The following is a 15,988-nucleotide window of genomic DNA, read 5'->3' on the forward strand; positions in this document are numbered from 1 at the left end:
CATTACCCAGAACCCTACAACTAAATATTTTCATAACTAACCCAAGATAGACCAGAGCCTGTCGTTTCCAATGGGAGCAAATCATAGTGGGTAGAGCCAAGCACGAGCTAGTGAGATCCTACTGGCACGTTCTAGCATTTATTTGCATATTTTGGTTAAGGAACACCTACTCTGTGAGGTGCGCATGTGCTATAATTCAATTCGCCTTTGCAATCCTTCTAAATGTAATTTTTCTAAACTGGCAAAGGCTAAAGTCTACAAAATGCATTCCACTCTGTTTGTTACAGATTCTAATTTTGGAAACAGTAAAGTAAACTGTATGGAGATCAAATGTTTCATCGATGAGAAAATTAGCAGAATGTCGGCCAAAATCCATCTCACTCCATTTTCTCCCACTGCCGTCCACTGGGCTTCCTTTCCTCACCATATTTGGTAGTGAGTGGAAACACCAACTGAATGCTTCACATTTATACATCTGGTTAAATATCTGACTCATTGTTCTATCTGTGCAACAACTACTGCTACTACTTCATCATTCATATTCCCAATCTTGTCTGTAGTACCTACAGTACTCAGAGGCTCTCTCCCAGATAGTACCTTATTACCTTTATATTAAACTTTTAACCAGGGCCCATATGATTGCATGTAATGCACTATACAGGGAATACAGTGGCACTTGGGAGGCGACCAATGTGTCACTAAATAAAGTGATCTAACCCAGAGCTGTACGTATCCAAAAATAAATGGCCTGAACTAAACTAAGTCTCCATTTCAGAATGCCAATCTTGGCTCCAGTCGAGACACCCTTCACAGCAGCTCTATGTCTGACATGGCCACCACTCCCATGTCTCCTACGTTTGATGATGTCTTCTGGGACTTCCCAAGCTCTGTGGAGCACCCACCAAAGGTTGGTCAGACTTAATGAATCTCACGTCAGGTGTAACTAAAGGTTATTGTCTGTCTGTCTATCTGTCTGTCTTCCGGTTGTGTGCATGTACAACACTATATCTGTGAGGTATATGGACTGTCTGTCTGTCTGTCTGTCTTCCGTTTGTGTGCATGTACAACACTATATCTGTGAGGTATATGGTCTGTCTGTCTGTCTGTCTGTCTGTCTGTCTGTCTGTCTGTCTGTCTGTCTGTCTGTCTGTCTGTCTGTATACAGTACCATACAGTGTTCTGTATGTGTGGTGTATATTTGGATCTGAGTGGTGTGTGTCTGTATTTGTGTGGTGTGTGTGTGTGGGGGGGGTGTGTGTGTGTGTGCGTGCGTGCGTGTGTGTTATTGATGCGCGGGTCAGCTGTTTGTTCACCTGCACTCAGTGTTGTGTATTCATGGATGTCAAGGCAAGCCAGGCTTCCCCAAATATTATAAAATAATGTATCTTTCGTCTCTCTCTGTGTTTTCATAATTTTCTGTCAGTTCGCAAGTGGTTGAATCTCACCAGAAAAATCATTGGAGCGAGGGAAACAGCTCCCCTCTGTCTCAGTATTTCTAGTCCATGTATCTGATGGTGTTAGGACCAAAAAAGTATAACATGTTGCTGCCGTAGCATTTGATTGATGCCAGCAAGCATTTGGCCTACTTTGATTTTAAAAAAAATACATAAAAGAATTAGCCCATCAGCGTTGAGCTGAGCTGAGCTCAACTGTTGGTTGTTCAGGTGCATCAAAACGTTCCCCAAGAGAGACAAGTTTGGATTTTGCTTCACACCATGTTAAGCAGTAGCTAGCTTGCTAAATTGGCTCTTTCCTAAGCAGTGGATGGAGATGGTGATTTGGACATGTGGTTTTGATTTTAATTCTCTGTACAGACCAATGATTATAACAGCAATTCTGATCTAACCATAAATTAATATGTTGTGCCCCTGGCCTGAGACGTTTGATGTTCAATGTAGCCTAGATGTAGCCTAGTACATTCACATTAACTAGCTAGCTAACTTAGCTGGTTCGTTGTTGCTCATGTGAGGAAGTTAGGCTAGCAAGCATGCATAGGTAGCCTACGACAACAAAACTGAAAGTGTATGACAAAGCCATAGACTGTTCTTGCCAACATGAAAGAGAGGAGGATGGCATTGGCATTCAACTAGTTTACAAGTAGGGTGAGTCAACGTTTTTAGTTTTACTTGCACACACACACACACACACACACACACACACAAATCAGTCCCATGGACAGCCACATTACATTTCGCAAACAGTGATTGCAGTAAATAGTTTTTGGTGTCTTTAAATTTGTTTTCGGTGTATTAAACTGAGCATATATAGCCTTTTTGATTTGAGAATGTTTAAATGATGCTGGAATAGCGGAGACAGGGCTCCTGTTGTCTTTGTTCTGACCTGTGGTAACTCCATGGGTCTATATCAGTAGTTGTTTAGTAAACTGTTGAAAACATTAACTTGCTTGACCATACTGCAGGTCATAACTATTTGTACATGCAATATTTTTTTTGTGGACTTCAATGGACAGATGTTACTCTCCGGTTTTGTGATGAAACAAATGTATGTGTTGTTGAATTTATTCTGCCACTGTGTGACTTTTGTCTTTTTGTTGTCCGGCCTTATTGTATATCACGATGGCGTATGAACAAGTGGTTATAGAGCAAACAACGCAATTATCACAACATACTGAATGAAGGTTGTAATATGGCTGTTTTACTGGCTTGGCTTCCTTAGTGATTTTACCCACGTACCACTACTTCTCTCACCCAGTGTTGCCATGTCCTCGGTTTCCCTGTTAAATTGGGCTACGATGTATCTGGTGAAAATGTATTGGTCGATGGTTGTAGGTTTTTGGGCTAATCTGCACCGCTGCCGCCATGCCATTTCTCATAAAAAGATATATTTGACTGTGACCTGCTGCTGACTGTCAGGCAGTGATTGGCTGAGTCACGTGAGCGAGAGGAGCGAGAGCAGCAGGTGCACACGTTGTGACAACTTATTACCAGTTGTAGGTAGGCTATTTAGATTGTCATCATGGAGACACCTATTTCCAAACCCTTTTCCTTAAAACATATTAATACACTAGAACTGATACAAATCAATAAATAATGCAGACAAAGCACTGGAAAACGACTTTGGGCGCACTAGAGCGCAATACATAAATCTGCTCGGAGGTGGTTTAACCTGCGTTCTATTGTTGACTGCTTAAAGGAAACGGTATCAAGCAGGGTGGTTTATGCATGCTCAGTTCTTGGGTCTCTGGGGCTGCCCAGGTGGAAATGGTAAATGGAAGTTATGGAACTCCCTCACGTGATTCTTTTTATGGGGGAAAGTCCTCAATGAAACTGACATTAGGCTAATTGTGGAGAATTATATATTTGCCTCTGTTGGCCATCGAGTAGCCTATTAATGTATATGCCATTGTAGGCTACCATTTGATAGAATCAATATGTGTAAATGACGATATCACTGGAGTCATAGCAAATCAATTTATGCCACAATTTGCAGATTTGTGTTTTATGCAATTATTAATGGACATGTTTAGTTAATTAAATCGGAAGTTATCAATGTTCTATCGAAATTGCAGATCAGTTGTTACAACACATTAGATTGATGGTAACAGTAGTCAGATTAGGCTACAGGGTAAAAACTTTATTTTTTATTAACACTTGCTGTTGTTGACAAGAATATTCAGTTCCTATACATATTATTAATCTGTAACAAAATATTAATTTTTAATGTTATAATTACGTTGGTAACCAGTTTATAATAGCAAATCAAATTTGATTTGTCACATACACATGGTTAGAAGATGTTAATGCGAATGTAGCGAAATGCTTGTGCTTCTAGTTCCGACAGTGCAGTAATATCTAACAAGTAATCAAACAATTCCCCAACAACTATCTAATACACACAAATCTAAAGGGGTGAATGAGAATATGTACATTTAAGTATATGGATGAGCGATGGCCAAGCGGCATAGGCAAGTTGCAATAGATGGTATAAAATACAGTATACACACACACATGTGATATGAATGATGTAAGATATGTAAACATTATTAAAGTGGCATTATTTAGAGTGCATTGTATGAAGTAACTGGTGATCCATTTATTAAAGTGGACAGTGATTGAGTCTCAATGTAGGCAGCAGCCTCTCTGAGTTAGTGATGGCTGTTTAGCAGTCTGATGGCCTTGAGATAGAAGCTGTTTTACAGTCTCTCGGTCCCAGCTTTGATGCACCTGTACTGACCTAGCCTTCCGGATGGTAGCGGTGTGAACAGGCAAGGGCTCGGGTGGTTGTCCTTGATGATCCTTTTAGCCTTCCTATGACATCGAGTGCTGTAGGTGTCATGGAGGGCAGGTAGTTTGCACCCGTTGATGCATTGTGCAGACCACACCACCCCTTGGAGAGCCTTGCGGTTGGGGGCAGTGCAGTTGCCGTACCAGGCTGTGATACAGCCCGCCAGGATGCTCTCGATTGTGCATCTGTAAAAGTTGTATCCAAGCAGTTCGCATTGTGTAGTGCTTAAGAACAACCCTGTGGTATATTGACCATATACCATACCCCCTTGTGCCTTATTGCTTTATCATAGCAGTCAAACGAGTTAAATCGACATCCATTGGTGGAAAATTATCTGCCGAGTTTAATAAGGGCAAATTATCTTTTCTCTAACCCGAAAAAAATGAAAATACGCAGTACAGTCCGAGATGGCAGAACTATTTTTGACAGGTCTTTTTAGATAGGCCTGTTTCTGATTATAATTTCTGACATTGTTGTTAGCTATTTGTTAGCAACTTGTTTATAATTAAATACATGCAGCGTATCTTCTCTCATTACTTGTTGCCCTAGTCTAAATAAACAACTGCTCATTAGAATTATGGCATACATCAATACAATGAATGGTTCAATTTAATTGACATCAATAAAGTTTGTTTCTCTTGCCTCTTTCACCTCTGCTTCTCTCACTCAGCAAAGACGTTTAGGACCAGGGAGAGAATGCAATAGGCAAAAAAAGGGGAAAGAATTTTCCTTGCTACATTTTCAAATTACATCAGTTTGACCTGTTTTAAGGAAATTAAAAGATGTTAAAATGACCCAACATGTTTTTGGTAAGATTTACATTAGACTTGGATGCATTGTGGTTGAAATGCTGTCACCTTTTATGATGCTGATAAATTTGGCATCTTTAGAGACAGTCTTTTGGCATGTAAATCTTGGTGGGGAAAAAACAATTTCAGTGAGATGCATGCCAGAAAAGCCACTACACAACACAGCACTAAACAAAACATGAATTGCACTATAACGCTGACAAACAGTGCCCACAAACTGTTAGGGCCTACATAAAGCTGTCCCAACAGCAGAGTCCTAACATCTTACCACTGCTACACCTGGCTATCAGTGAAGCCTTGTCTGGCAGTGAAACAGTTCTTTCAGCCTCATTTACTGCCTTTAAAAAAAACATAGCTGATATGGCTGACTTGCATAAACAAATGAGATTTCAAATGACAATTGAGATGTACAAACTATGACATAATGGGATGATGAGCGGATAAGAGGTAATTCGTAATTTCGATTAAGACATTAATGAGCGAGCTAGGATGGACGTAGTCAATATAATTATTTGTTTAGCACTTTTGAAATGTACAGTGACAGTATTCAGTCATGGACCGTTCTTACAGTGTTCTCCCTGTTTATCCGTTATTTTACCAGGTAAGTTGACTGAGAACACGTTCTCATTTGCAGCAACAACCTGGGGAATAAAAGTCAGTACATCAAGTCAGAACCGTAGGGTAAATAAAGGGGGCATATAAGTGGACAATTAAAGCTCTTACAATATTCAATGATTTCATTTCTCTAAATCAGCTTATAGGCTACATGTGCACCACCAAGTCGGAACAGTAGGCTAAATTAAGAGGGGTAAATTGACCAAATTATTATTGTGAGGCAGAAAGGCTACTAACATCTTACTACACAACATACAATTAGTAATACTTTCTTAGCTACAGTCACATATCTCCCTGGCATATTACATAATTTATGCAGCAACATACAATACATGTTTGGACTCGTTGTTGTGCTGTGCTCACTTGAACAGGAAGGTGGCTCGGCGGTCCTTTGTGGGCTAATTTTGTCAACTGTGTGTAATTATTTATCTTCATATGACAAGGATTAAAAAGGATTTGCCAGTAGATTGTCGACTTGATTCATGATGATGACTGCTAGCTAAGATTTTGAAAGTATGATGTTGACATGATCAGTCAAATCAAGCTACTGTACATATATCGTGATTTGATGTCATTTTATCTGTGGCCAATGACCTTGAGCTGTCTTGGATGGACAGTTCTAATGTAACTCTATTGCAGCACCCAAGAGGCTAGAATTATGTAGGTCTACCCTTAGACTTGGCGGTGATGTAGTGTCCCCACGAGTGACAGAACACTGAGCCAATCATGGTGCAACGCTCTGTATTTTCTGCTGGCTTGCCCCAACCACCACAGAAATCACTGAGCTCGGCTGAAACACCTGCATTTTGGAGCTGCCTTACTCAAGAAAACAAAAAAAGAGACCATGTTTGTATGTGGCTTTATTAACTCAGTGATATATATAAATATATATTACATTGATTTCAAACTAATATGTAATACATATTAATGCCAAAATAACGTGCAAAACAGGCTAGCCCCCCCAAAAAAAAAAAAAATGTGGAGCCCCACCTGCCCAAAATGACAGGTCGCCACTGATTGTACTGAAAGTAATGCTTAATTCTGCAGGAGTTAATAATATATTAGGCTATGTGAGAGGTTATAGACCGACAGTCAGTGTCCAGATTTCAGTTACTATTCCATTTAACCCATCTGAACAGTACAGTTCCATTGAAGTTCCATATTGAAGTCTAATTGACTATCAAATGTGTGTAGTGCCTCACAATCATCACACATAACATAGCCAGCACTGCTATCATCCTCTTTTACCACTTCACCAAATCTTTCCCAAACACTAGACTACTTTTCTGGCCCTCCCTTCTCTTTATTTTCAACTCTCCATTTCCCAGCCTTTCTCTAAGGGGGGAATTCCAACCTGAGTTAAACGTGTGTAAAATTCCCTTTTTATGTGCTTCTCTCTCTATGCTTATTCTGACCTTGAATTTAAGCATGAGAATAGTATTACATTCACCTGCTATTTGTTTGGGGTGGAGATCTAATAAATGAAGGTGTGGCGGAGGTGTGTCAACAGATACGCTGTATTCTGACCTTGACTTAATTCCACCACCTTTACACTCGATGAAATCATGAATAAGGTCTAGAAAACATACCGGTTCCAAGTAGGAAAATACTCTACTTTATTTTTTCCGATATACAGTAACAGCATGCTCCATGCACTGTAATTTACAACTTGATAAGAGCTAGGTAAATGAGTAATCCATTTGGATAAATGAATTGTAAATATAAATGACACTTGTTTTAGATCATTTTCCCTTATCATCCCTGGAGACGATGTAGAAACTAGTCATGGAAACAAATTGAAAATCATATCACACATGACATGTATTGCAGTCCCATTTCCACAGTGAAGTAAGCCATAAATAGCTGTGACATTATTCAGAATTTGTATTGTGTGCCCTCATAAATTGCATGGATAACATTATAGGCTTCTGTAATGCCGACCCAGCTAGCAATGAGGAATCGACCCAGAAGTGGCCCTCTTCCTGAGGGCCGGGAATTGATTGAATCGGACTCGGCCCGGAATCCAAATGAATGACTGCCCAGAATCGGCCCAAGTACATCAGGCGGTTTCCGTCTACCGGTAGCACCCAATGCTAATTTAAATAAATGTTTACAAAATTATCCAATTTAGTAATTTTAAACATGACTAATTATATATTTTATGCATTTAAGAAAAATGTCAGAGGAAACACACACCTGGTGACTGGGTCAGCGTGCATGTGCCTGGCCCGCCACAGGAGACGCTACAGTGCGTTGGGACAAGGACATCCCGACTGGTCAAACCCTCCTCTAACGCTGGGCCATGGCTGCCACGGGTCTCAAACTAGCATCTGTAGCAAAGCAGTTTGCACTGCGATGCAGTGTCTTAGACTGCTGTGCCACTCGGGAGACTCCAGCCACATAGTTTTTAATGCTTATCAATGGCCTCGCGCAAAGTATCAAAATACTTGAATACAACTTAAACAGGACTCTTAAAGAGTTTAATTGAAATGTTAATTGTATTTTTTGATCACAGAAACAATGAGCAATATGGAAAAATAAGTAATGAAATGTTAATTATATAAAGCATGTCACGTTCGTCATAACGAGGAGACCAAGGCGCAGCGTGATTGGAATACATTCTTCTTTTATTCAAACAAAGAACACTTCGTAACAAAACAAAACGAATGTGAAGCAATAAATAACTGAGTGCTGACATGCAACTGCACAGACAATAACCCGCAACTACACAGACAATAACCCACAAAAGGTTCTGGACTGTGGATCCTCGACGTAGGCCCCGGGCTGGGGACACTCACTGCATGGTTCGTCGCCGGATGTTCTGGACTGGGGACCGTCGCTGGAGACCCCGGGCTGGGGACCGTCGCCGGACGCTCTGGACTAGGTACTGTCGCCGGATGCTCTGGACTGCGGAGGCGCACTGTAGGCCTGGTGCGTGGTGCCGGCACTGGTGGTACCGGGCTGGGGACACGCACCCCAGGGCGAGTGCGAGGAGCAGGAACAGGGCTTACTGGACCCTGGAGGCGCACTGGAGGCCTGGTGCGAGAACTGGTGGTACCGGGCTGGGGACACGCACCTCAGGACGAGTGCGGGGCGGAGGAACAGGGCGTACTTGAATGCCAAGGCACACTATAGGCCTGGTGCGTGGTGCCGGCACTGGTGGTACTGGGATGGAGACACACACCTCAGGGCGAGTGCGAGGAGCAGGAACAGGGCGTACTGGACCCTGGAGGCGCACTGGAAGCCTGGTGCGTGGTGTCGGCACTGGTGGTACTGGGCTGGTGACACACACCTCAGGGCGAGTGCGGGGAGCAGGCACAGGACATACTGGACTGTGGAGGCGCACTGGAGGTCTGGAGTGTAGAGCTGACACAACCCGTCCTGGCTGGATGTTTATTTTCGCCCTGCAAATGCGAGGAGTAGGCTCAGGTCTACAAAAAAATATTGGGGCTGCCTCTCCGGCTTCCGTGCTAGCCGTGTACCTTCATATCGTCACCGTTCCTCTATTCTCTGGTATTTATCCTCGTAGTATCGCCATTCCGCTTTCACTACCTCTAACTCCTCCTTAGGACGGCGATACTCCCCCGGCTGTGTCCAGGGTCCTGCTCCATCTAATATCTCCTCCCAGGTCCATTTCCCCATTAAGCGCTGTTCCTCCTTTTCACGCTGCTTGGTCCTGGTTTGGTGGGTTATTCTCTCACGTTCGCCATAACGAGGAGACCAAGGCGTAGCGTGATTGGAATACATTCTTCTTTTATTCAAACAAAGAACACTTCGTAACAAAACGAATGTGACGCTATAAATAACTGAGTGCTGACATGCAACTACACATAGACAATAACCCACAAAACCAAAATGGAAAATGGCAACCTAAATATGATCCCCAATCAGAGACAACGATAAACAGCTGTCTGATTGGGAACCAATTCAGGCCACCATAGACCGACACATACCGAGACATACCAAAACCCCATAGAAATACAAAAAACTCTAGACAAGACAAAAACACACATACCACCCTTGTCACACCCTGACCGAACCAAAATAATAAAGAAAACGAAGATAACTAAGGTCAGGGCGTGACAAAGCAGCCTGTGTAACCATCTGCCAGAGAGTAGCCCCAATCGGCCCAAGACCCAAGTAATACATTTGGGCCAGATAACTCACACCGGAATCGGCCCGAGCTCAATCCCCGCATCCTAGCCGTAAGTAATACTGCCTAAGGCGACCCAGACTCAGGCCACATGACTTCGGCTGAGTCTGACTCTCACCCAAGTGTCCCGACTCTCAGCCGGAATGAGCCCTAGGACCATGCCCCAGGACTACCTGACATGATGACTCCTTGCTGTCCCCAGTCCACCTGGCCGTGCTGCTGCTCCAGTTTCAACTGTTCTGTCTTATTATTATTCAACCATGCTGGTCATTTATGAACATTTGAACATCTTGGCCATGTTCTGTTATAATCTCTACCCGGCACAGCCAGAAGAGGACTGGCCACCCCACATAGCCTGGTTTCTTCCTAGGTTTTGGCCTTTCTAGGGAGTTTTTCCTAACCACCGTGCTTCTACACCTGCATTGCTTGCTGTTTGGGGTTTTAGGCTGGGTTTCTGTACAGCACTTTGAGATATCAGCTGATGTACGAAGGGCTATATAAATAAATTTGATTTGATTTGAATTGAATTGGCCCAGATCCACTGTGCTAGCTTGGGAACCTGCCGAGTTAATGTAAGTGTTTTAACATGTTTTATTTTACAATTTGTATCGTGTTAAATATTAGCCACTATTGGGAGTCACCGTCAGTAATACCCAAATACATTTCTAACTGTCACTTCGGTGTTAGTTGTCTTCAATTTGTAGACTACATTTTGCATCATTCCATTTAATTTACAGTGCCTTGTGAAAGTATTCGGCCCCCTTGAACTTTGCGACCTTTTGCCACATTTCAGGCTTCAAACATAAAGATATAAAACTGTATTTTTTTCTGAAGAATCAACAACAAGTGGGACACAATCATGAAGTGGAACGACATTTATTGGATATTTCAAACTTTTTTAACAAATCAAAAACTGAAAAATTGGGCATGCAACATTATTCAGCCCCCTTAAGTTAATACTTTGTAGCGCCACCTTTTGCTGCGATTACAGCTGTAAGTCACTTGGGGTATGTCTCTATCAGTTTTGCACATCGAGAGACTAAAATGTTTTCCCATTCCTCCTTGCAAAACAGCTCGAGCTCAGTGAGGTTGGATGGAGAGCATTTGTGAGCAGCAGTTTTCAGTTCTTTCCACAGATTCTTGATTGGATTCAGGTCTGGACTTTGACTTGGCCATTCTAACACCTGGATATGTTTATTTTTGAACCATTCCATTGTAGATTTTGCTTTATGTTTTGGATCATTGTCTTGTTGGAAGACAAATCTCCATCCCAGTCTCAGGTCTTTTGCAGACTCCATCAGGTTTTCTTCCAGAATGGTCCTGTATTTGGCTCCATCCATCTTCCCATCAATTTTAACCATCTTCCCTGTCCCTGCTGAAGAAAAGCAGGCCCAAACCATGATGCTGCCACCACCATGTTTGACAGTGGGGATGGTGTGGTCAGGGTGATGAGCTGTGTTGCTTTTACGCCAAACATAACGTTTTGCATTGTTGCCAAAAAGTTCAATTTTGGTTTCATCTGACCAGAGCACCTTCTTCCACATGTTTGGTGTGTCTCCCAGGTGGCTTGTGGCAAACTTTAAACAACACTTTTTATGGATATCTTTAAGAAATGGCTTTCTTCTTGCCACTCTTCCATAAAGGCCAGATTTGTGCAATATACGACTGATTGTTGTCCTATGGACAGAGTCTCCCACCTCAGCTGTAGATCTCTGCAGTTCATCCAGAGTGATCATGGGCCTCTTGGCTGCATCTCTGATCAGTCTTCTCCTTGTATGAGCTGAAAGTTTAGAGGGACGGCCAGGTCTTGGTAGATTTGCAGTGGTCTGATACTCCTTCCATTTCAATATTATCGCTTGCACAGTGCTCCTTGGGATGTTTAAAGCTTGGAAAATCTTTTTGTATCCAAATCCAGCTTTAAACTTCTTCACAACAGCATCTCGGACCTGCCTGGTGTGTTCCTTGTTCTTCATGATGCTCTCTGCGCTTTTAACGGACCTCTGAGACTATCACAGTGCAGGTGCATTTATACGGAGACTTGATTACACACAGGTGGATTGTATTTATCATCATTAGTCATTTAGGTCAACATTGGATCATTCAGAGATCCTCACTGAACTTCTGGAGAGAGTTTGCTGCACTGAAAGTAAAGGGGCTGAATAATTTTGCACGCCCAATTTTTCAGTTTTTGATTTGTTAAAAAAGTTTGAAATATCCAATAAATGTCGTTCCACTTCATGATTGTATCCCACTTGTTGTTGATTCTTCACAAAAAAATACAGTTTTATATCTTTATGTTTGAAGCCTGAAATGTGGCAAAAGGTCGCAAAGTTCAAGGGGGCGAATACTTTCGCAAGGCACTGTACCTTTCTTTCCTTTGTCAGGTCCATGTAGTTAATGAGGGTCGCTAGCATTCATAATTTTGGACATTTTGGCCTATTTAAATCATTATAAAACTGTTGTCATACAGTTCATACAGTTCCATGATTAGTGAGGATTAGTGTAGATTTATAGGACTATTTTATTCTACACTTTTTTCAACCTTGCAGTATTTCATGGATTGAACTTGAATATGACAACTTCCGGGATGAATCAATACATTGTATTTTTTATTCATTATTATATGTTGTGCGTAAAAGCTCTCAAACATGTTTTTTTAATGATTCATACACATTTTCATAACCCCAAAATGTGCCTAAATAATCTACAAATCAAGAGTATTTTTAAATCTACCAGTTGGTGCTGAAACGGAGATGAATAGGTGGCTTTCTTTCATTGATACCTATATTCTGAACCCGTTCTCTCGATGTAATCTATTGAGTCTGTTGAGTAATGTCTAATTAAATATACATCCATGTTTTAATGGATGGTTTATCATAAATGTACTGAAAATCCTATTGAATGTAAACTCTATGGAAAATCTTTGGCCAGCAAGTGGGAGGGTTTTCAGTGGTTGAATTAAATGCATTCAGCGTGCACAAGGGAACCACGCCTGCAAAGCACATTATGCATCTTAATGAGGTAAGTCAGATTCAGGAAAACCTCCATGTAGCCTATAGATATGAATTGCACAATAATTATACATTTATGGATTTTTAATGCATTTTTTTCTCTTTTTTCAACACGGCCACCACCCATCCGCCCTTCACCCACACAATATTTAATTAACCTTAATCCGCCCACCTTATGGATATAACCAGGGACTGCAGGATATGAGTCAGCCCATGCATGTGTGTGAGTGTATTGTACAGTATGTGTGTGTATATTTGTGTTTGGGTTTCTGTGGTATGTCTGTGTGTGTGTGAGCCTGGTGAGACCCCATGTGTGTATGTGTATAACCCCATGTGTGTGTTATCTTTCAGGGAGGTTTGTAGTTGTTGTTTTTGGTGATGTTAGTCATGCCAACATAAAGGAAGAGGAATGTGGCAGTGCCCTCAAGCTTCCTATGGCACCCCGGACTAACAACAAACTAATTCAACGGTGTGATACATATTCTGTTTCCAGAAACATATCTCTAGTTCCTCTAATAAAAGCAGAGATGTGTATCCTTAGGATACAGCACTCTAGTGTTTTGTTACTGCTTGATATGGGAATATGGAGTTGATGTGCTTTAATTGCTTACAAGTTTTCTTGTTGCATTCATCACAGAAATCAATGTAAAAACATACGTGAGAAACTCAGGGACATACAGCTGCCAGTAAGCCCTGTTGAAGGGATGTCAGTAGTTAAAGAGAGTATGATGGGGATTTTCAGAATGATTTCCTCTTTCAATGGGTGTTGTCTTCCTTTCCTCTTGTGTGATGATATGACATGAGAAAAAGGTGAACATGTTGACAGCTGTTGGGGACCACATTGAGAAAGAATGAACACAAGACCCGATTGCCTGCTTCACAGGCTTCTTCACATGTGTTCTCCTAAAGTTGGTATCCGCATCCTCTATAGTACATGATACAGTCCAGGTTGGCGGTTAGGATCAGTTACACATTTCTGGAGTCCCCACAGAGCATGCAGTGTTTTAGAATGTCCTAATATGTCCTAATGTTGTGATGCTTTGTGCAAGGTAGTCAGACATATACTGTCAGTTGTGGAAAAAGTAATTGCCATACTTGAGTAAAAGTAAAGATACCTTAATAGAAAATGACTCAAGTAAAGGTGAAAGTCACCTAGTAAAATCCTACTTGAGTAGAAATCAACCGTAAATCAAAAGTAAATGTAGTTGCTAAAATATACTACTATATATACTACTACTATATAAATATAGTATCAAAAGTATTAATTAATTTCAAATTCCTTATATTAAGCACCATTTGTCATTTATTTGTACATTTATGGATAGCCAGGGTCACTCTCCAATGCTTAGACATAATTTACAAATAAAGCATGTGTTTAGTGAGTCCGCCAGATCAGAGGCAGTAGGGATGATCAGGGATGTTTTCTTGATGAGCGTGTGAATTAGACCATTTTCCTGTCCTGCTAAGCATTCAAAATGTAACGAGTACTTTTGGGTGTCAGGGAGAATGTAAGGAGTAAAAGGTACATCATTTTGTTTAGGAATGTAGTGAAGTAAAAGTAAAAGTTGATAAAAATATGAAAAGTAAAGTACCGATACCCCCAAAAAACATATTCAGTAGTACTTTCAAGTTTTTGTACTTAAGTACTTTACTCCACTGTATACTGTGCCCTCACATGTCAAAATTATCTTTTTGAAGGTTCCGGAGCGTACAACATCCAAATCATATTGCAAAGAGCTGATGAATCATCACCGGACAGGGTTGAGGTACGTTTGTTACCACATCACACATCATTCAGTGGCAGTGAGCAGTACTACCAGTTACAGGGTGGATAATCCATAGTCAGCTTTGACAGGACCCATGACAGAACATTATATATCTCTGAGACACCATTTGAAGTATAGAGCATGACATTGTGTGTGCCTGATTCTTGTCATCTGCCTCTCTCACTTGTTCTCTCTCTTTCCCTCTCCCGCTCTCTCTCTTTCTCTCTCACTTTCTCTCACTCTTCTCTTTCTCTTCTCTTTCTCTCACTCTTCTCTCTCTTTCTCTGCTGTCCAGTGGGGCCCCTCAGTCTCCTGCGGAAAAGGGTAGGAAGTCCATGTCCTCTCATGGCAGCTCCAGTAGCAGCTCCCAGTCAGGTCTGTGTCCTCAACAATCACTCTCTCTCGTCTCTCTCTCTCTCCTTCAACCATTCACTAGAGATGGGTTCACATAGCACATATGTAGATCTATCAGCTGCATAGTGTTACTGCATGGTGAACTACAGCCTGTGTGAACGCATTGGGTGTCTACAAATCAGGCTATTACCACAATACACAGAAAATGTGTCACTGAAACCTAAACATCCTGTCAGGGGTTTTTCCCTCGTGAGTTGAAAGTGAGACCATGCACAGGGCCACTGGCTTACTGTTTAACTTTGAAACTAAACAATTGTTTTAAAGCTCCAATGCAAGTGTTTTTATTTCAATATCAAATCATTTCTGGGTAACAATTAAGTAGCTTGCTGTGAATTTTAGCATTTTTTAGGGAGTAGATCAGCTTTAATATTACAGATAGATTGTAGCTTCCATCAATGTAATTGTCTGCATCTTCCAATCTTCCATACTTTGCTTTTTGAAAAAATAAAATTTATTTAGCACCAAATTTCGCAATTAATCACATTAAATTCTATAGTTAATTATTTTAATCGTTTGATAACCCTAATATATTTACAAAAAAAAAAATGTGTATTGCGTTATAGGCATGTAGGGACAGAAACACAAAAATATTCTGTTTCAATATTTTTAATGGCATATTCACCATAAACAAGTTAAGCAATGTTAATCAATACAAAAGTCCTGTAACTTACTAATGCTCCCAGTAGGTCACTAATGCTCCATCGTAAATTCTCTTTCACACACGCACACGCACACACACACACACACACACACACACACACACACACACACACACACACACACACACACACACACACACACACACACACACACACACAGTTAAAGCTTCAGCCATTCTAAATTATTGTTCTCCCCATTAGTGATTGGAGGGTTGTCTATAAGAAAAAAAAACAATTAGCTCTGTCGATACAAAGAGCATAAACTTGTCCAACAATGTCATGAATTTTACAGAACATAAACCTGTGACCATACACT

At 41.2% G+C, this 15,988-nt stretch overlaps 1 protein-coding gene across 6 annotated transcripts in view; it reads left to right on the forward strand.

The window, feature by feature from the left end:
• Window positions 1-15,988, forward strand: part of LOC135545680 (mitogen-activated protein kinase kinase kinase kinase 4-like) — a 136,752-nt gene that overhangs the window by 65,866 nt on the left and 54,898 nt on the right. For all 6 annotated transcript variants that reach the window (XM_064973467.1, XM_064973465.1, XM_064973466.1 and 3 more), the window contains 3 exons: window positions 776-907; window positions 14,532-14,599; window positions 14,895-14,974. In XM_064973467.1, the coding sequence (XP_064829539.1) occupies window positions 776-907; window positions 14,532-14,599; window positions 14,895-14,974 (280 nt within the window). The remainder of the gene's footprint in view (window positions 1-775; window positions 908-14,531; window positions 14,600-14,894; window positions 14,975-15,988) is intronic.

This window comes from Oncorhynchus masou, chromosome 9 (assembly GCF_036934945.1).
Source record: "Oncorhynchus masou masou isolate Uvic2021 chromosome 9, UVic_Omas_1.1, whole genome shotgun sequence".
In the NCBI taxonomy this organism is placed as follows: Eukaryota; Metazoa; Chordata; class Actinopteri; order Salmoniformes; family Salmonidae; genus Oncorhynchus; species Oncorhynchus masou.